General features: G+C 38.5%; 2 protein-coding genes across 2 annotated transcripts; one reads left to right on the forward strand and one right to left on the reverse strand.

Annotated features, from left to right (window-relative positions):
* Positions 1–195: 195 nt before the first annotated feature.
* LOC132113552 (hyaluronan mediated motility receptor-like) lies at positions 196–16,143 on the forward strand. Its single transcript, XM_059521367.1, has 20 exons — positions 196–374; positions 728–826; positions 917–993; positions 1,682–1,759; positions 1,877–2,065; positions 2,150–2,236; positions 2,320–2,431; positions 3,007–3,072; positions 3,157–3,230; positions 3,365–3,435; positions 3,522–3,889; positions 3,988–4,127; positions 5,589–5,803; positions 5,889–6,005; positions 6,833–6,991; positions 13,719–14,105; positions 14,249–14,321; positions 15,178–15,354; positions 15,437–15,587; positions 15,707–16,143. The coding sequence occupies exons 1-20, from the start codon at positions 329–331 to the stop codon at positions 15,718–15,720; spliced, it is 2,700 nt and encodes an 899-aa protein (XP_059377350.1). The 5' UTR covers positions 196–328; the 3' UTR covers positions 15,721–16,143.
* Positions 16,144–16,865: 722 nt separating this feature from the next.
* On the reverse strand, positions 16,866–17,725 carry LOC132114110 (insulin-like). The gene is made up of 2 exons (XM_059522247.1): positions 17,099–17,725; positions 16,866–17,067 (listed from the first exon to the last, which is right to left on the reverse strand). Exons 1-2 carry the CDS (start codon positions 17,359–17,361, stop codon positions 16,866–16,868), a joined length of 465 nt encoding a protein of 154 aa, XP_059378230.1. The 5' UTR covers positions 17,362–17,725.
* Between the last annotated feature and the right edge of the window lie 4,557 nt (positions 17,726–22,282).

The raw sequence follows: 22,282 nt of genomic DNA on the forward strand, positions 1-22,282 counted from the left end.
AAAATCATTAATTTAGCTGTATTGAAGTGTATAATATATCTGACGAGTTTGAAGTTTTGGAGAACGGCTACGTAACCAGATGTGACGTACAGCATGATTTCGTTTCTGATTGGTTTACATTTCTGTTCGTCACACATTCTTCAATATCATTGGCTAAAGCCGTTGCGCGTGTGCTTTTGGGCGGGCTTACGATTTTCAAAATTTCAGCGGGTTTTCACAGGGTTTAACGCTCGAGCAAATTGAAGTCTTTAACACTTAACTGTAATAATTTTAAGTCTAATAGTTTTTTTTTCTACAGTCTTTGAGGTATTGACCTCTTTTGTCGGTCATGTCTTTCTCAAGAGCTCCATTAAAGAGATTTAACGAGCATGTCGGTAAGTTTCACTCGTTTGTTCACATATTCTGCGATGTGAATGAATCTGAGAGCAAGGGTTATGCGCTTTAAACAGTTGAATTATAAAATACAAATTATTAAAGTGAAATTAATGAAGGTATCTGCTTAGTTACCACTGTCAAAACCTATTTCGTGTTCATCTTCATCATTTCATAGTTATCTCGCAGCTATCAAAACATATGAAATACACAGCCGTACGTCACACTATGAAGATTGAAAGACATAAACATTCATAATGCTGAGCAAAAATGCTAATACATGTCCGCTGTCTCCCTGGTAATGAGCGGTTCATATTCATAGTCTTTGATTTTTGATCTTTATTTCTATCTTTAGGCTGTGCTCCTCCACCTGGTACATATGAGGTGAAGTCTGGTGAGCTGAAAGGAGCTGTATCATTTCATAAAGCAGAGCGCTTCAGAACAGCTTCAAAAAGTGAGAGCAGAATTTGTTTAACTGCAATTTGAGTTGACATTTTCATCTGTAGGTTATTAATGAGAATATGTACTTCCTTGTGGTAATCAGCAGAGGTACCCTTGCCGTCCCCCTCAAAAGAAGTACCAGTGTCTCCAGTTCGGAGGACCATGTCTGTTGATGGTTTGGTGAGAGCTGTATAATCATTTAATTAAGAGATGTAAACGCACATTAGAAAATTAGAGAAACAACAGGCATCCACTTGCCAGGAAATATTAAGACCTATCTCAAAATATCTTTTGACTTCCACAAAAGAAAGCAAGTATATACAGGTTTGAAACGACATGAGGTTAAATAAATTTAAGCAGATTTAAAAAAAAATGTTTTGCTGAAGTATCCCTTTTTGAATATTTTTTTATTTTTTTTTCCAAACATTATCTTATTGCTAGACTTCTTGGAGTTCTTAAGATGTATAATTCTTTAGAGATATATGGGTAATATAATTGTTATATTATGTGAGTAATATTACAGGTTGTTGTATGATCAGTTGGTTATTTTTGCAGGACAAACACTTACATTATGCCGTATCCATTTTAAACAAACAATTTTTATTTAATAGGCATGTTCTTAAAACCTTTCAAATATCTGATGAAATGTAAAATGTTGATTTGGGTGAGCAAGTTTCTAAAAACTGATATTATTCGTTGACTATTTGTCTGTATTAGATTAGATTCAACTTTATTGTCATTGCATATGTAAGGTAAAGGGCAACGAAATGCAGTGTTATTATTTGTCGGTTCAGTATATTGGCCAATCATTAGTGTTTGCTATGCTGTTTTACAATTTTCTTTTGTTGCTCTTTTTTTTCATATATAGGCTGATGTATTCAGTTCCAAAAAGGACAAAAATAGTTTCACACTTGAGATGAAACATCAGAGACTACTAGAGAAAGAGGTAGATTTCAAAATGTCTTGCACATTTCCTTGACGGCCATTTGTTGCATTGAAGCCTGATCGGTTTCTGTGGTCTCTTCTCCTAACCTTGACTGTCACTGATGATGCTGGAGTATAGATCCGTTCTTTGGTGCAGCAGAGAGGAGAGCAGGACCGCAGGCTGCTGACCCTGGAAGAAGAGCTGAAAAAGTTGGAGTCTAAATTGCTTGTGGCTGTCAGAGAGAAGACTGGCCTCGCTGCCAATGTGGCTTCTCTCGAGAGGCAGCTCGCGGAGTTAAAGAAAGCTAATGAGTTCCTGAAGACCAAGGTGACTACTCTTTTTGTTTCTTCAGTATACTGCTTCACATAAAGAAGTTTATTGAGGAATGTCTTGGAACTTTGAATTTCACAGGTCTCTGCAGACATCACCAAGAAGAAGATCAATGCTCTTTCCATGGAGCTCATTGAGGCCAAAAATAAACTGGATGCCAAAGACAAGGTAAGTTACCTCATTCACTTTAGACAGGGAGCAGAGTCTGTCTAACTTCAAGTTGCTCGGTGTAATTTTGATCTTGTGAACAGGAGCTGAGCTTCCTTCAGATCAGCTCAGAGGGGAAAGTAAAGGTGTTGGAAACCGATCTGGAGACTGCTCGAACAACTTTTAGAGTTCTTCAGGAAAGGAACAAAGATCTTGGTGAGTTAACTTCAAGCCAGAACATGTTCACAACAAAATATAATGTTTGCTGAAAAATCTTTTATCAGTTCTCTTTCAAGGCTGGGAAAGAGTAGAAAGCAGGTGAAGTTACACTGTTCAAAACTGTTTATTTATCTTAATCTATTTGGAAAAGACACATTTAATCAAAAGTGACAGTGAAGACATGTTTGTCAACTTTGCCATCACAGGAATAAATTACATTTGAATATATATTGAGGTAGAAAATGGTTATTTTAAATTGTAAAAATTTCACACTATTGCTTTTTTACTGTATTTTTTATCAAATAAATGTATACCTGGTAAGATTTTTTAATGAAAAAAAAAAAGACTTGCTGAACCAGAACTTCTGCACAAAAGTATTTATTTTTTGTTTGTTTAGAAGTAAAATTGTAAAGGCATGTTGAAACCAAAGTGACACTTGACAGTTCAAACTCTAGTTGTTTAGAAACAGTTTAAGTATTTGTTTGAATGACTCATTAAGAAGAATTCGCTCACAAATCCGATATCATTAGTGACTGTTTTATTATTTTTTATTACTAAATGTTGTTTTTCAGAGGACCTCCATCAGGAGACAAGAGTCCAAAATGAGCAGCTTGAGAATGAAATGGATAAGTTGCAAAGTAAGCTTGCATGCTAAGATCTGTGTTTTTCTATGGTGTTTTTTGGGTTGGCTACATCTCGCTTTTTTCTGTCTTCAAATGAAGGCACAATCCAGGAGCTGAGAGAGGAAATCAAAGCCCTGCAGAGTTACTTGGACTCAGCAAATGAAGAGATTCAGGTATTGGTTTTGGTCAACAGAATTTGACTCTCCTAAGCCAGATGATATTTACTCACCGCTTAGATTGAATCATCAGACTTTAAAGTGCTGCTTGGTTTGAGATAAGATGTCTGTCTCACTCTCCAATGTCACAGGATTTGCGGATTAAGCTCGAGGACAAATCCACCGTGGAGCGCCGGTTCTCTGATGCTCAAGAGAACCTCAGGTTAGAACTGTGTGCATTTTCATATTGTTATTGTTGTTATTGTGTCAGTCCTCGCATCCTCATCCAGCTCTATACGGGTTGTGCAGTGATGTGGAGAAAAAGCTGGAGAAATGTACCAGTGAGCTGCAGGACTGTCAGGGGGTGCTGAGAATAAAGGAAGAGGAGCTGCAGAGGTCTCGGCAGGAGCTGCAGGACTCCCAGAAGACTCTAGAAGAGAAGGAGAGCGAGATGAAGCAGCATGTGCAGGACCTCCAGGCATCGCAGGCCTCACTGAAAGAGCTAGAGCTGCAGATGCAGCAGGGAGCTCAGGATCTCGAGGAGTCCCGGAGCATGGTACGGCTGCAGGAGCAGGAGCTGGCCCGCGTGAAGGAGGTCTTGAGGAGAACAGAGGAAGAGCTGGATCAGCGTGTGGCACTTATGGGCGAGCGATGCTTGGTGCTGGAAGATGAAAGAGGTGAATGAGATTTAGCTTTAGAATGCTGCTTGAATGCACATTATGAATAAGCACATTGTGAGTTTTATTTTGATTTGATTGTGAGTGATTGTGTGCAGCCAGGACACAGGAGGAGGGTCTTAGACGGGTACAAGAGTTAAAGGCAGAAATCAGTTCATTGGAGAAGAGTAGGAAGACTGAGAAAGAAACGCTGGAGGAGGAATACAATGCACTTACCAAACAGCTGCAAGAGGAAAAGGTAATCTTGTTAATCTTATTCATTTTCACTGCAAATAATTTTTGATATTCAATTGCAAGTAAAATAGGCATGTTACATATTAGGCTTACGATATAAGTACCACGTACAAAACAGGAATACAGGAAATTAAAGGGATTGTTTAACCAAACATAAAAACGATCATTTACTCACCCTCACATAGTGCCAAGCTCTTTTTATTTGATTTTTTTTTTTAATTTTGAGACTCATACGCAGGGCTCATTCCTATAGTAAACAGAAGCCTGTGTGCTTGCTTAAATGTGAGAACCACAGAGATTTGTTCTCACACATCAAGCAAATGTGGTTTGGCTTCCTTTTACTATATTTTATGAGCTCTATGTATGTGCGCTGATCAATGTGTCTATGTGAATAAATGCATAAATTAAATTAAATCTGTTCGTCATTATAAAGTGATCATGTTTTTTCAGTCGACTCGAATACAACCATTTAGTTAATCTGGATTACCGTATTTTCCGGACTATAAATCGCACCTTTTTTCATAGTTTGGCTGGTCCTGCGACTTATAGTCAGGTGCAACTTATTTAACAAAATTAATTTGACATGAACCGAGAGAAAACATTACCGTCTACAGCTGCGAGAGTGCGCTCTATGCTGCTCAGTGCTCCTGTAGTCTATACTGAAGACATAGAGCGCCCTCTCATGGCTGTAGACAGTAATGTTTTCTCTTGGTTCTTAATGTATGTTTTTTTTCCTGGTCATGACATTTTTTGACTGATGCTACTTATAGTTGGGTGCGACTTATTGTCCGAAAAATACGGTACTTTTGTGACATCTTTTTGTACTTTTTGTTGCATGAAAGTTTTGGTTGCATAGACTTTGAGTAGAATCATGAGAACATTAGCTGATCTTACAAAAAGAACACACTGTGTGTCAAACCTTTCAATAGGGACTATCCTGAGTTCTGACCTGAAATTCTGCAGAACAGGAAAAATGTAGCTAAAATAAATTTATTTCCCTTTTAAAAAATCAGCACAGAATACAGCATTGTTTAATAACAGCACAGAAGAAGCATAAATATGTTTGCACAGAAATCATTATATTATTGGGATTTCTTTCCATTTTTTCCCCCCAATTCTTTGTTGCGTATTTATTGTTCAGCCCGAAGGGCATTTAGAACCTTTTTTTTTTCTTTCTTGTATTTCATTAGTTTGAGTATCTGTATCTTGGGACACGACTAGGAAAAGAGTTTACTAACATGCCATTTTGTGATTAGTTGTACTTTTAGAGGAGAAATCAATAGTGAATAAAGTTGCGATGTGATTTATATCTACATGAGTGGGACAATTAAGTGAAGAGTGCATCTTAATAGACTTTAAGCAGGTTGTACTCTGTCATGTCTCAGTCAGGAAGTCAAAGTCTCCCTGATCGACTTTGTGGATTAGGTTAATGTCTCTTTAGCTCCTCTAATGTGTGTTGCTGCAGACTCACAGCGGCTCCTTGGCTAGCATGCTTGAGCGCCTGAGAGATGAGACTGAAGCGGAGAGGAGACAGCTTGGCGAAGAGCTGGAGGACGCGCTCGAGGAGCTGTCAGAGCTGGAGAAGCAGGAGAAATGCAGTGAGGAGGCCATCCAGCACCTCACGCAGAAGAACCACACACTGGAAAAAGAGCTGAAGAACACTTGCGCAGAGTTAGAAAAGTGAGAACTTCTGACTTCAATTTGAATTGAGATGGATCACATCTCTTTGGTAAAAACTGACCAGTGTTTGTTTCTCCTCTGGCAGGAAGTGTGTTGAGATGCAGGCTTTAGAAGAGGCTCATGGGATGAAAATCCAAAAACTAGAAGAGGATCACAACAGCTGTCTTGCTAAGCTGGGAGACATGACTACTGACTTTGAGAGGTGATACTTTAAACACCTTTTTCATTGTTATTATTAAAATGCTGCCCATAGACGAAGGGAACATCGGATGCCCATTTTCCACAAGTTTGTATGATTCTTTAGGGTCTTCATGAAATGTCTGCAACATACTTTGGTTAAAATTCCTCAATGGTTGTGTAAAACGACACCCTTTTTATCTAGTCAAAAGCAGCTCTGTTCACAGCGACCTGTTTCAGTTCATGTCTCTTAATGGGTCTTATGAAGAGCTGTAACAATGCAAAGACTAAAGTCTCAAATCCAAAGAGATATTCTTTATCAAAGTTAAGACTGTTCCCCTTTCAGGCTTGAACTGATGGTAAAACTAAACCCATTATTAACTGTCTTTACATTTATTTTGAAAGATGAAGCTCGCGATTATGGAAAGGGGCATTATATTTCTAATGAGTGCATGCGGTGTCTGATGTTCTCTTTTACATTCATCTGCAAAACACCTGCATTGCTTATGAGATATCATCGATAGATTTGTTTGAGCACAGAGGAAGTGGCGGACAGCATACAACTGGCTGAGGGTGGAAATATGCTAATACAGGACAGTCCGTCAGCAGTCATGGGAGGCGTCTGAGCAGTACGGGGATTAATAAAAGAGTGAATGTATTTTTATCAATGTAAGGTGCTTGTCTCCACACATTGCTAATACACGTATATGCAAACCATGTAACAGTGAATTTTGCATCTGATGTCCCCTTTAAAATACCCTAGAATTTCTTTAATCATTCCTAATCGATAATCTTCCCGCCCAACCATCCTTAAGTGTCTGCAACAAATATTTTCTTATTAAATTACAAAAGCACAAGACGTTCTCTGGATGAGCAGAAGGAGCAGGCAGAGGCTCAAGCCCATCAGCTGCAGGAAAAGATGAACCAACTGAAGCAACAGCTGCAGCAGGACCAGCAGAAACTCATAAGCTACCAGGAAATGAAGGATAAACAGCAAAAGGAGCACGCTAGGTCAGTGTCCTGCCTGAGGGATTTAAACTTTTTATCTGCTATGCTTCCCATATATGTGCAGCTCCCGTATGGTTCATAATGTGGTCCAAGGTTAAGTAGGGAATAATTTTCAGTCAGTTATTACCACAAAATAAACAAGGCATTTAGGATATTGTATATTATATTAATAAATCGGTAACTGACAAATAAATATTTGTTTATATCTTCAAATGTATTTTAAATAATTATTTAATATAATTGAATTTAACATAATTTAATGATTTTAATTCAGTATAGCACCCAAATGACCAAACCACTTAATTAACCATAACTATCAATTCGAAGGTAAGGGTTTTTGAACTTATACTTATATATAGATGTATGTGTGTGTGTGTGTATATATATATATATATATATATATATACACACACACACACATATACATACATCTATATATATATATATAAACGCAGTATGCAAGTTTATTTGTGTAGCGCATTTTACAATACAAATCGTTACAAAGCAACTTTACAGAAAATTGTTTCTACAATATTTAGTAATCGCTTATAAGTGGTGACTGTCAGTTTGTGCACGTATGACAGGATTTGTAGAAAAATTTATACAAGTCGTAGTCAGCCAGATGATGAATATTATTAATAATTATTATATGATGCATTCACACTTGTAGCAATATTTGTTAGTTCTGTTGTTGATTTCAGGGTTAGCATCATCTGAGGTCCTCTGATGGTCAGCATCATCTCTTCTCAGGTGTTCTGGATTCAGACTGGAGCTCGTGTAAATCCTAGTTACATAGAAACAAATAGAGACATCATTAGCATTGCTGCTGTTCCAACAAAGTAAAATTAATTAGTTTAACCCAAGCTAAAGAATAAGAATGCACATTTGATCAGATACAACTATACTCACAATTTAAGATACATTATTCAAATGCTTGGCGAAAGAGATTTTTAATCTAGATTTAAACAGAGAGAGTGTGTCTGAACCCCGAACATTATCAGGAAGGAAGGCTATTCCAGAGTTTGGGAGCCAAATGTGAAAAAGCTCTACCTCCTTTAGTGGACCTTGCTATCCTAGGAACTACCAAAAGTCCACCGTTTTGTGACCTTAGGGAGCGTGATGGATCATAACGTGGTAGAAGGCTAGTTAGGTATGCAGGAGCTAAACCATTTAGGGCCTTATAGGAAAGTAATGATAATTTGTAACTCATACAGAACTTAATGGGTAGCCAGTGCAGAGACTGTAAAATTGGGGTAATATGATCATATTTTCTTGACCTGGTAAGGACTCTAGCCGCTGCATTTTGGACTAACTGTAGCCTGTTTATTGAAGAAGCAGGACAACCACCTAGAAGTGCATTACAATAGTCCAGTCTAGAGGTCATGAATGCATGAACTAGCTTTTCTGCATCAGAAACAGACAACATGTTTTCGCAGTAAATGAGTATGTGTGCGCACTTTGAGTGTGCATGAGTACACCCTAACTAGGAGAGCGCACAATTGCTGGATCATTTAAACACTGACAAGAATTAAAAAGAAATGGAAATTATAAACCTCAATGACGATGCAACACTGCCTTGATTGTGCAAGTGACAATTCCTGTGTGAACTGTGCAGATATAGAGACCGCAGCTCAAACTTCCCCAAGCCATTTTCGGCTGGTAGCGATCGGTAGCCGATCAACTGTAGCACCCCTAAATTTTCTATTTGATTCTATTATTCCTTTTATGATGCTGACTGTTTAAATCCTGCCTTGTCAAACTTTTAACTAGAGCCCGACCAATATGGATTTTTGGGGGCCGATGCCGATATTAACTCGAAAAGAGCCGATTTATAAGCCGATATTTTGATTTAAAAAAAAATCTGGATATTAGACCCATTTCCTATAAACTGCACTTACACAACATTCAATAGCAAAATATCTGCCTGTTCTATGTATGTGGGCTGTATAAACCATTTTCCAGAATGGACTGTTAAAAAAAAAAAGCCTTAGATTACAGTCTCAATGACTAAACAATTGCACATCAAAAGTATATATTTTTTAATGATCAAAAAACAGTCTGGTTTTAAACATTTTACACTTACTTTCTTCCAGTTGAAGCTGGTTTTAACAGTCTGTGTGTGTACTGTAAATAAATTATAATACTAAAGTTAAAGTATTTGCAGAAGTAGTCCCACACTTTGCTGCTACAGCATTCACCTTTTTCAGCCATCTGTAGGCAGAAAGAGAGACAGAGAAAGAATAAGCATGTGTATTAATGATATCACCATGTATCATTACTCATGTCATCATTAGAATTATAATAATAATAAACTGGGATCTCCTACATAGGCAAAAATGAGAAATATATATATTTTTTTTTATTTGTCAAGCAATAGGTATTACCTACTTATATTTAACAATATTATTTCAACATTTTCCTGTTATGTCTGTAAAGCTGCTTTGAAACAATATGTAAAAAAAAAAAAAGCGCTTGTTCAGCTCACATTTATTTACATGTCCCCTCTGGTTTAATCATTTCTGACGCACCTACTGTAGTTACTGTAACTACACTTTATTTGCTCTCACAGAACATCGTCTTGCCTACTATTACCGGAAGATTACGGAATCAATTCGAAGTTGAATGGTTAACGTTAGTGTCATGAACACACCGCTGTCAATTTTGAGAAGAACCACCTTCAAACAAGTTAATAGCAAGCATTTAAGGGGCCTGCTTAAAAGGAAGCTATTAGCGTTAGAGTAACGTAACCAGCCTGAATTCACCAAATTGTTCTCTGGACCTGAGGGTAGCCTCTTCTTCCTTGCTTCTCTCTTAATTCTCATCAGCAGGACTAGCGCTATCACTCAGTTCTTACAACGGGACAGATACATGTTGGCTGCTGACCGAAAGGAGGAGGAACAGACTATGAAAGAGCTCCCGCTAAACGTTTTTAAAACTCCGCCTACGCCATAGCGCAGCGCAAATCGCGTTGTATCTGAAGGGCAACGCTGAACCCAGCGGCAAGCGCCGTGCATACCGCGTCCTGTGTGAAAGGCCCAATTACGCGGTCATTATGTGGGAAACACACCGCAATAGAATAAGAATACGTTAAACGCTAACGTTATAGTTTGACCTCCTATTAACGTTCGCGCTCTTCCACTGATAAACATGGTATTATCTTTGTGGCTAATCTATACATGCCAACCCTCTCTAATTTTCCGGGAGACTCCCGAATTTCAAAGCCCCTCCCGATTTCCACGCGGACAACAATATTGCTACACCATCCGTCACTGGGCGCTGTTTTAGACCAAACGCTTGCGCTCCCATGGCGTCTGTCGTTGCAATGCAACCAAACTGCGCTCTCCATGATGACGACGAAGTATCAGCAAAGGATTAATTGATTTCTAGCCTCACCTCGGCTCGCATTAGCTTTACTACTAGATATATTTCTGGAGATGAGAAGGAAAAACCCGCCTGGAAAAAGTAGCGCACCACGTTGCTTCCATTATGAGCGTGCTCACCGCGGCCGCGCGCCTATGGTTGAAATAACGACCTTGAGCGCGAAAAAGATGCGATATGTGAACGGCCCCTAGAAGCAGACGTCTGAAATGAAAAGCAAGAACAGCTATTTATTTAGCTTTAGACTGTTAAATGAAAATTTAAAAATGAAATGTCATAATTATAATGTTTTGAGTTTAATTATGTAATTGTTTGCATTAGGCTATGAATTAATAAATGTTTATTGATAAGATCTAGCTATTTCATATCTCTTCATTTACAGCAGCTAACAAATTAGGGTCTAACCTCCTGAGGAGAGGCCTTAAGGAATTGAATTTGTCAAATAAATGAATTACATTTTTCTTTGCGTTTGTGTATGTGATATTATATATGACGACACATCGTTTGTGTATGTGATAGGGCTGCAACTAACGATTATTTTGATAATCGATTAATCTGTCGATTATTTTTACGATTAATCGGTTTATGTACTTATATTTTAGTTTTTTCCATTTTTTTCCCCAAGTAAATTATTAATAAATGGTTTTTATCATTCAGCATAGGTTTAAGAGATTTTAACCATTTTGCACTGTCATATCCTCATCAAAAATATACCTGGAGTTGTTTTATTGTGTTAGTAATCCTTTGTTGAACTCTTCTGCAATCAGAACACTGACCCATACTCTAGCAAATTTCACAAGGAGATTTCAAATAATGTTTTCACCATGGCAGTCCTTAGAGCTCCTAAAGTAGTTTAACATCCCGAACAAAGCTTATTAAGGAATCTTTCAGAACATATTTTCACGAAGAATAAGGATAAAACAGAATAAAATTGCAGTGCATTGTATTTTATTATTTACTGGGAAAAAGCTTTATAGCTTTTGCTGTGAAATTGTAAACAATCCTTCAAAAAAAGTGCCAATGGCATGAAACCTGAATGGAACTCACAATTTAAAGTAAAATCCATCAGAAGGTTGTCCAGAAAAAAAAATAGGACACACACAAAAAACCTGCTGTGTGAAAAAGAGCAGTGAATAATACTTAGGAAAAAAAGTGCATTTCAAATATCTACATTTACCTCTCTCATTCAGTCATAATTAGGCTGCACGACTGAATTTTGAACTGGTACTGGTTTAGGGAAGTCGTGGCCTAATGGTTAGAGAGTCGGACTCCCAATCGAAAGGTTGTGAGTTCGAGTCCCGGGCTGGCAGGAATTGTGGGTGGGGGGAGTGCATGTACAGTTCTCTCTCCACCTTCAATACCACGACTTAGGTGCCCTTGAGCAAGGCATCAAACCCCCAACTGCTCCCCGGGCGCCGCAGCATAAATGGCTGCCCACTGCTCCGGGTGTGTGCTCACAGTGTGTGTGTGTGTGTGTGTGTGTTCACTGCTCTGTGTGTGTGCATTTCGGATGGGTTAAATGCAGAGCACAAATTCTGAGTATGGGTCACCATACTTGGCTGAATGTCACGTCACTTCACTAAACGACAAACTGATCACAGAACATGTTTGTAAAGCTTTAAATGTTAACTGTTAAAAAGCAATGTTATCAGCTTTTATGACTAAACATTTGCAAACAACATTGTACTGGAGAATCTGCACAAATGAAAGTCTTAGGGGCCGTTCACAAATCGCGCCTAAAAACGCGTGGAAAACGCTAGGCGCACCGCTTTCTCCTTCTTTCCAAAGCGCTCGCGCAGAAGCGCCCCTGAGGCGTCTGCCTTTGCTAAGCAACCATGACGTGCTCTCTCCTTGAAGATGCGGAAATTTCAGAATTTCAGCAAAGGATAAATGGATTTGCAGCTCAAAAAATCGCTTGCAGTAGCTCTGCTACTAAATTTATTTCAAAATGGAAATCCATATACAACTATGATCAGCTGTTCCTTTCATCTTGACTGAGCTTTTAACGTTGTTACGGGAAAGGATGAAGCTGATTGGTTAGTTCTTGTCACATGACCCGCGGTGCGGTTGCTGCATTCTGAAAAGTTGAAATGTTTTTAACTCGATGCGGTGCGGTGTTGGAAATAACGAACTTGAGCGCGCAAAAGACGCGATATGTGAACGTCCCCTTAAACAGTGCAGTAGTGCAGAGTTTACAGGTTACTCTTCTTTTTTAAAGGCTCAATGTAAAGTACTCCCACATCACGCTGAATGCTGCAGACATAGACATCATATGATGTCTATGGCTGCAGAGACGCTGTTCGGGAAGCACGTGACATAAAACAAGGCCAGCTATTGGCTATTCGCTACTTCTCCTGTTGTACTGGCTGAGTAAAACCTCCGGTGGCTCATTACTGCCGCACTTTGGTCACCGCAGATTTGAAATATGCACGAAATGAGCCGCTTACGGCAAATAAAAGTTATTTAGCAACGAATCGATGACTAAATTAGTTGACAACTATTTTAATAATCGATTTTAATCGATTAAATCGATTCGTTGTTTCAGCTCTAGTATGTGATATATATGACGACACACAACCACCCCCCCCCCCCCCCCCCCCGGTCCTTTTTAATATCTCCCTAATTCTGAGGTCTAAAGGTTGGCAAGTATGGGCTAATCTAATATAGCAATGCATTAGCGGCTGTAAGTGATGTTACAGAATATTTAGAAGTGATAATGATAGGACCGTTAGCTAGAACTACCACACAGTTTTTATATACAGGGTATGAACTAAATCTACAATCATTTACCATGACGAACGACAGACTCACCGTCAAAACAGTAAGTTACATCTCCGTGGCTTGGCTGCTCGCTTTATTCTGTAGTGGACTTCTGGCGCTGTTGTTAACTCTGGAGCTGCAGAGCTCCCTCTGGTGGGCACACTATGCAACACTCATAACATGAGTGAAGCATGAGACTGTTTCTCATGTTTCATCGGCCGTTATAAATGCCGATTTAAATGCAATTAGCTTATATCGGCCGGCCGATATATCGGTCGGGCTCTACTTTTAACAAGCCTCTCCATCTAACCATAGAGAGTTTTATATTAACAATAATGTGGAAACTGCATAAAGACAGTATTTAAAAAAAAATATATTAAATAACTGCATTTATTTGTTTCAAAGGTAAATGGCAAATATAAATCTTAACTTAACACATTTTTTCCCCTAGTAATGATATATGCATAGCTTGCAAACACTTTCACATCAGGTCATACTTCAGATGTCTTGCATTTCAGAATACACACTGTTTTTTAAATGTTTGTCAATGTCTAAGTGACTGATAACTGCAGGTGGTTTTGCTGTGCTACAGGATGCTTTTAGAAGTTCAGACTAAGCTGGCTCAGAGAGAGGAAGAGCTGAAGCAAGCAGCAGAGACTCCGAGTGAGGAGCTGAGACGCCTGCAGGCGGAGGTGGAGCGGGAGAGAGGAGAGCGAGAGCGGGCTCAGACCCTGCTGGAGAGGGAACAGAAGAGGAGGCAGTCAGTGGAGGGCCGTTCTGCAGAAGCCAGCATGCTGCGGGGCCACGTGGAAGAACTGGAAGAGAAGGTTTCTGAACTGAACAGGCAGGTGCAGGAGGAAAGAGACGCCGCTCAACGCCACGTTGTGGAGTGGCAGCAGGAGAGACGACAGCTATGCAGACAGATGGAAGAGGAAAGACAAGACTACCACAAACAACTAGCAGAGGCTCAGCTGCAGAGGTGAGAAAGTTAGGAAGCACTCAGTGGGATCTCTAGTCCATCATAGGGTCCTCATGCTTGATGCTCAGTTTGATGCTCAGTCTCTGTGTGCGTTGCATTTATTTTTCTTGTTTAATTCCATATTGCCGTTCATTCACCCCCAGCACGTCTGAGGCTGAGACTCAACACTGGAGGAACTTGTATGAAGAGCTTTATGCTAAAGTAAAACCATTTCAGGTAAGCAAAGGTTAGATTTAACATGGTGTTTTTGTTGTTGTTGTTTTTTACCTTTTTATAAAAACAAAAATTTTTACCTTAAATTTTTTTATTATTATTTTCAAACCCATTTCCCCCAGGTAATTTTTAGATAGTGTTTTTTTTTCTCGCTCTCTCTTCTCTCTAATTTTCTAATTGGATTATATTCCAAATCTGGTACATTTAATCATTTTCTGCTGACAATACTCTCTTTGACCTAACATACCTTTGCAACAAGCTTCAGAATGAAAATAAGTAACAGGAAATTGCAATAATCACAAATGTGCTGGTAAGGTACAGTGTTTCCCACAGCCTTACACTCTATTTTTTTGACTGACTCCCCCGTCCCCATATTATACATATATGCAAATTAATTTTCTGCCAGCAGGAGGCGCTTTAAGAGACGGCGAGGTAGAGGTTTCTCTGGTAACGTTTGCAAAGCAGCGCTGAGCTCACAAACGCTGCCTTTTCAAGCATTACACGCAAGATGAAATTAAAATGAAATCGAACTTTCAACTTTCTAAATAGTCAGTTTCCTTCTGAAATACAGTGATATAAAAACACCCGCATCGGTTTTTGATTTTGAAACGTGCTGTGCTCATGTTTATTCAGTGAAGTCCCGCAACAAATAAATAAATGTGGGAAACCCTGAGGTAACACTGAAAAGATTAGTTAGCCAATTTTTCCAGAGATTGTGAAGTATGTGCAGAGTGGAAGGTGCTATACACCGCTTGGTTTTATATTGCAAAAACGGTAAAGAAAACTCACAGATAAGAGGTTGGTCTGTAAATATGCACTAGATGATTCCTTTAATTTGTCTGCTTATTCTGATCTTTAGGAACAGCTGGACTGCTTTGCGGCGGAGAGGAACGGTTTGTTGAATGAGAAAGGAGCCACGCAGGCAGAGTTGAACAAGTTAGCCGATGCCTACGCCAACCTGATGGGTCATCAAAACCAGAAACAGAAGATCAAACACATGGTCAAACTAAAAGAGGAGAACTTGGAACTCAAACAGGTAAGGTGTTAGTCTTAAGGCAGTAGTCATTGTTTGAGTGATGTTTGTGCAATGTAGCTGAGCGTGTTCATGTGCTCTGCAGGAAGTGTCCAAGCTAAAGGCACAGGTTGGGAAACAGAAACAAGAGCTGGATCGGATCAAATCCAGTCAGGTGCTGCGGAGATTCGACCCCAGCAAGGCTTTCAAACACGACCTCAAAGAAAATCAGCAGCCCACCTCCGCTCTTACACAAGGTTACTAAAAAGAACAGCACACTAGACTAACATGCTACACATTTAATATACTTTTTTATATAATATTATTTTTTTATTATAAATTTAATCTAATTAAATTTTGTTTCTTTGTTTCCAAGGCAACAGAAATTAGCATTAAACTATGACTCATGGACTACTTTTCTGTAATGGCCTATGGACAACCTGAACACTCTGACAGGATATTTCAGCACTCAAATGTCCTGGCTTCCTCTGTGACAATGAAGATCTTACGTTTGTTTTATTTTGTGTGTGAATTTGTCATTCAATATCAATGTATAATTGACAACCCACTTTTTTAGATGATGGTTTTGATTGACTACAGTGGTGTGAAAGTATGCTTGTATGGGCTTGGATTCACTTAGAATGTTCTGTTATCTTGTTTTGTTCAGCATCGGGGTGTGATTATTCTAAACTCTTTAAAAAGTTCAAAGTTAGCCCACTCTTTGTTTAAAAGTACCCAGCAAGCCTTAAGATGAGCTGTTTTGTTTAATTTGTTCCTCTTTGGTATGAAAGTTTAGTTCTTGCAATATTCTTTTTTAATAATTTGAATTATTGTCTGTCACTCGTCTTTATAGGGAATGTCCACCAAAAAATGAAAATTGTCATAATTTCCTCACCTTGATGAGGTTCCAACCCTGTACGCATGTCATTCTTCTGTGGAACGTAGCAGATGTTGAGGAATGTTGATGACCAAATTCCCCATTGACTTTTTTCTTTTCTGTTTTTTTTTTTGGGGTCCATACAATGGAAGATAATGAGAACCGAAACTTTATAGTTACCAACATTCTTTAAAATATCTTTTGTGTTCCTCAGAAGCAAGTCATACAAGTTTGGAACGTGAGTAATGATGAAACCACTTTCGTTTTTGGGTGAACTATTCCTTTAATGTAAGAACTATGGTTGTCTTCATTTTTTTATTATTATTTTAAGAGTAGAAAGTGTGAGTGAATTCTTTTTTTAAAATAAAATACTTGCTTTTCTCTCTCTCTATACTTTGTTTTTTTTTTTTTAAAACCATAATTAACACACAGTGTTACTCTGACATGAATTTCTCTTCAGTTTGAGAGTCTAATATCATGCTTGTTCCAGCGGAGGGTGCTAGAACACAAGGAAAACCAGAACTATCATTTAATAAACTTTCAGAGAAACCTTCCTCATAATACAAACTTCCACTGAAAAACGATCAAGCACCTTGTTCTTGTGTATAATGATCATTTATTCAAATCTTTGACCTTTTTATGTAGCATTTCTACTTGTTCAGCTGCAGTAGTCCTCCAGGTGGTAGATGGTGCTGGGCCTGTGGCAGCATCGTTCCACAATGCCTCTCTTCATCTTCATCATCACCTTCTGTTTTAATGGATTGGTCTGGGCTACCTCATAATCTGCTAATTTTGAGAGCAAGGCTGGAAGTGGAAGAGAACACTTTAAAAAACAAAGTTTCATCAAAACAGTTTTGTTCCTCTATTTAAAAGCTGTATATGTACATTTACATAAACTCCTTACTCAGCAAAGTCTCCAGGTCCCTCCTGCTTCTGCTGGAGTAAAAGAAGCCTCTAGGCTCACACACAAGGTAAAGCGCGTCCACCAGGCTGGAGCCGCACAGATGCTGTGATGGGGTAGAGAGTGATTCGGGCAGGGAGGCCAGCAGCAGGATTATTGCTGCTGCCTGGAGCAACAGGTCCATGATGGGCTGAAGCGGTGAACATGTACTGCCTGGCATGAAAGAATAAATATGTGGGAATGAGGAGCACATTTTTGAAAGCGGTGTTCTATGTTTTAACTGCTAAATTGATGAAAACGCCTAAAGATTTGGTTCTTTCCACCTTTTTGCAATCTTGAGCATTTAGAAAATCGCCCAACATAATATTTGGTTTCTCGCTTACCTTTCCTGTGTGAGCACGGTCAGTCAAAAGTGGTCAGGATTGGGATGAATCGTGCTGCTTACATAGCTTCCTATTGCCAGCCCTCGCTCCTGATGGCATCAGTGGAAAAACAAAAGTTCCTGTGTAATGACATGACATCTTATGTATGTCATCTGGCTAAGAAATATTAGGAACACATCATAACTGTAATGGGCTTTATCACGATCAGCTTAAACTGTACAGGTCAGGAGAGTATTTCAGTTATGTATACTATCAGTTCTTATCTTGCTGAATTGTTTATTGAACTATTGAGTTTAACAGGACACAGGTCCTTGTGGGCAAATGAGAGCAGGAAGTAGATCTCAGACATGTTAGATGTGTGAGGAGCTATAATGAAAGTGGGACTGTTGAAAGCATTTGGAGTTCGGGTCCAGAGGTGTCCAAAGCTGCACAGGGCCTGCTGAAAAAAAGAGACTCCCGGGGAAAAAGTGTGAAGTTGCAGTTGAAGAGCGTCATCATCTTCACCTCTTAAGTTTCTTCAAACGTTAACACCAAGTGAGACACAGATGGCCGGTCTAATGGGACCCCCTGAGGTAACACAACGCTGTCTTTCAGTTCTCTTCATCTGTGTGTTATGAGGCCGTTATCATGGGGCTGTGAATAGAGCTTTAATCAGACTTTTAAAGAATTGCCATATTAACACAAAGCAAGCAGGTCACCTTGAAAAGAAATTCTATAAATCATTTAGTATTCCTGCAAAAGAAAGGCAGTCACTGTTATTATATATATATATATATATATATATATATATATATATATATATATATATATATATATATTAAACAAGGCCAACAATGCAATCACCTCCAGTATTCCTATAAAGGTAAGGCATTCTATATTATATTAAATTATATATCCAGTAATACAAAATGAAAACTTCCCAGTATTTCTGCAAATTAAAGCCACCCGCTTTTCCAAATAAACAGTATTATTATTAATAATAATGAATTAATTTGGAACAGTTTGTGACTTTCATTTGCAGCAAATATTATACAAAATGTAAAATTTGTTTTTTTTTTAATTCTTATTTTATATATTACTTTTAGTAAGTATTAAATTATTAGATAATAACAACAATAATATGAATAAACAAAATTATCAAAATTGAATAATTGTTTGTTATTGCTGATAACCAGTATCAAGGCCAATGTTATTTCTTTTTTTTCTACTTTTTTTTTTTTTTTTTTTTTTTTTACATTTAATATGCTTCATCAGTCCATTTTAGTCAACTATTTTGAACTTCACATTTAAATGATATACTGTTTAAATGAGTTAAATTGTGAGAAACAGTAAATGCTGATATGATGGCCTGATATTAGAGATCTAATAGTCTAAATATGCTCTGAGTTTGGTATCTATAGCAAGTGCAATTTATTTAAAGCTGGCTTGTGTCCTCATGCTCTGACAGGAGAAAGCTAAAGTCAAATACTGTTTTATAGAAAGAGTGCTTGGCCTACCGGTCTGACTGCGGCTTGTTCTTGGTCTGGACACTGGCTCTGTCAGTCTGAAGCAATGACAGGGTCCCTGGCGTCTGCGCTCCCTGTCCAAGCAGTGACAGTCCGTAATTCAGCACTAACCTCTGGTGTGACCTACCCCTCGCCCTGCCATTCCACTCCCAATCTAAAACACGCAAGACTGGCGTTTGCACTTTCACTGTCCTTTTTTGCAGATTTACGCCAGAATACTAAATTCGGTGAGGTGAGAGATCCACTGTGAAGCTGAAGTCCGCACCAAAATAGCCCATCAAACTGAGTGTTGTTCCCGGCGTGCACACACATACTGTCCTGCTGATCTCGGGATTTGATGAATGTTGCCACAGAATGATGGAGCTGAGTGAGAGGATGAGTTGACAGTTGCGAAAATGGCTAAATATCTCAAATATGACAAATCCCCACAGAATAAAACAACAACCCGGGGTACATCTCTCTTTATCTCTTTGAAAAGAAAGAGGCATTTCTGAAGTGCCAGGTAATTGCCCTTTTAGTCCTCAGCTGCATGGGAGAAAAATGGAATATGAACTGTTGGAATTGAGTTTTGTCTCATTTTCTTACTGCTGTGTCATCTTCAGTGTGATCGATGCCGGTGCTAGTCGGCATATTTTCTCCCTGGAGATTGCTTTTAACATTCCTCCTTTCAGCGATTCAACTTTGATTCTCTTCTGCCATTAAGGAATATTTTCAGGAGCATTCCCTGCCAAACACACCCAGCAGTGAGCTTTATTCTGAGCATGATAACCTATTTGCAGTTTCTTCACACTGGCCCTCTATGAACCTTTAGCAGGAGACGTGTTTGCGCTGTCAAACTCTATGCGGGTCCGAATTGAGAAGTTTTGTCAGGCCTCTGCAGAATGAAGATGTGCTGGAGTCTGTGCGGTGAGATATGCGGTGTATCGATCAACCTGTTCTGCAAAGATGGGGTAATTTTCTTGGCTCAGAGTTGTGGAGTGGGGCACAGAGCAAGATTTTGGTATTATCGCAGTGCAAATGGAGAGCAGAATGAAAGAGTGTGTTGCGTTTGGCAGTGCTGGGAAGCAGACTATAAAATGTCCGGAGAGGTTAATCGTAAAGCGGGTTAATCAATACACGTGGATCGGCCTCCGGGGGTCTGTCGTGTGGTCCTCATGCTCTCAGAGATTAAACCTGCTCACAAGTGCTCATTAACAGTTTAACAGGCCAGCAAGTTCATACAAACGTGCAAAAAAAAATAATAATAATTAAAATAAATAATAAATATATTTTTAAGCAATAAAAATAAATATAAAAATATAAAATAAAATAATTAAAAATAAATAAATAAATAAATAAAGAGAGAGAGAGAGAAAAAGAGACTTGAATTATTCTCAAAATTTACCACTTTTACCACTTTATTTCTAATATTTAGAACTACATAAGATTATTATTATTTTATTATATATTACATTGACCACACATAATCTCAACATCATATACATTATACAAAATGTATGCCTACATTTTTTTTCTTTATTGTAGTTAATGATAAAAATGTAACACTTTTATTTGTAGAGGTATTAGTGGTAGAGCATTAAATATATTGAACAAAAAGGAATATATGTATATTTTATTGTTTCTTTTTCTGTTTTACTACATGCAGTTTCACTTAACTAAAATAACTAAAGTACGATTTGTGTTTTTGCTTTCCTTCGGGCCACAGTAGTACAAAATCAGGATGACCGAACAGATAAAAAATGAAAGAGATTCTGCAGTATCCCCTCAAGAATCATCCTTCCCCTTTTCTGCAGGTGTATCCTACTGTTTACTACTGTGAGGGTCAGGTGTGCAGCAGTAGCCTACTGTTGCACTCTCTACAAATAAAACATAAGGCTCTTGAATCCTTCTGGCACCTGGTACCAGTCTCATTAGAAGGAAGAATCTGTGGCTTGATTTATTTCTCTGTCATTTTACTAGATACGTGGAGGAGTCGATTTGACCAGTGTAGGAACTGAGACTAAATAATGCTAACCTGACATTCTTATTTTACATGCACAGGCTACAGCGAAAGAATTGACACGGGTGCAAAGAGCCAAGACAGCACATGCCTGAAACATCACAGCAGATTGTTCTGCATGGAGCAGTCCGAGAAACTCAAACGTAAGTGAGCTTCAACCATCATGTTATACATATGGTTAGGTAGTTTTCTGCATGGCAACATAATAGTGATGTGTTATATAAAAAGATGACAGACAGTTTATTATTCTTTGAGGTGTTATAGAGTGAAATAGATGTATTCCGGATTTGTTGGCAATAAGGTCTGAGATTCTGCGTAATTGCCAGATTTATATCAGAACATTAAGCATTTTATGAATTATTGGCTTGAGGCTTGAGGCATGGTTTGATGTGTTTGGCCGTCTAGCTGGGGCCATTAGCTGGTGATCATTTGTATGGGTCCGTGTAGTGTAGCAGAAGTTTAAGCTCACTTCAGTCGAATGTTAATGCAGTAAGGAGTCTTTGATTTGCTTATGAGGGCTGATCCTTGTGTGAAATAAGATTCAGATTTTTTTGCAAAGGCACATGGTGTTGTCCTTCCATTCGAAACCCCTCCACAGGAGGCCAAATAGAACGCAGAACCAAATCTCACTGTAGGCATAGTGCAGGACAGAATTATCCTTTCAATCCTCATGCTGTCTTTATTCAACATCTATGTTTTAAATTGGCAAGGGAGAGATTCAGTCTGTGCTGGGGGCTCCTGAGTCCTGCTGTTTTGTAATTTCCTAAATGAAATCCTTTTGTAACTCATCTTGCGCCTCGGCTGAGGGAATGTCAAGGGTAAAGGAGGGCTGGAATGTCTTTTGCTTTTAATGTCATTTGCTTTTTATGTTAATTATTTTAACAGGCTTAATCTGTCTCCCCCTCAAAAGCAGTGACCACATGCCTCAAAGATATTATTAGTCCATGGCAAATTGTGACGCCTAGTCAAATTGAGCCCCTGGTGTTAATCATATATATAACATCAAAAAACCGTTGCACTCATTAAGAAGGACTTTTAATCCTGACCTGAGAGGACGATCAAAGTCAGGACGTCTTTTCTTTGGATAACTCTTGGTGACCCAACCGAGTACCAAAATTGTTTGTCATAGAAAAATAAAGTATATATATTAAAAACTGTTTTAATTAATTTATTCATTTCTCAGTAGGATAGTGATAGGCATGCTGAAAGCATTTAATAACTATTTATATAGCACTTTTGGCTTTACAGATAGGAATGCCAGAAGCACGTAAAAACTATTTATTCATC

The sequence above is a fragment of the Carassius carassius genome, chromosome 33 (genome assembly GCF_963082965.1).
Source record: "Carassius carassius chromosome 33, fCarCar2.1, whole genome shotgun sequence".
Classification (NCBI taxonomy): domain Eukaryota; kingdom Metazoa; phylum Chordata; class Actinopteri; order Cypriniformes; family Cyprinidae; genus Carassius; species Carassius carassius.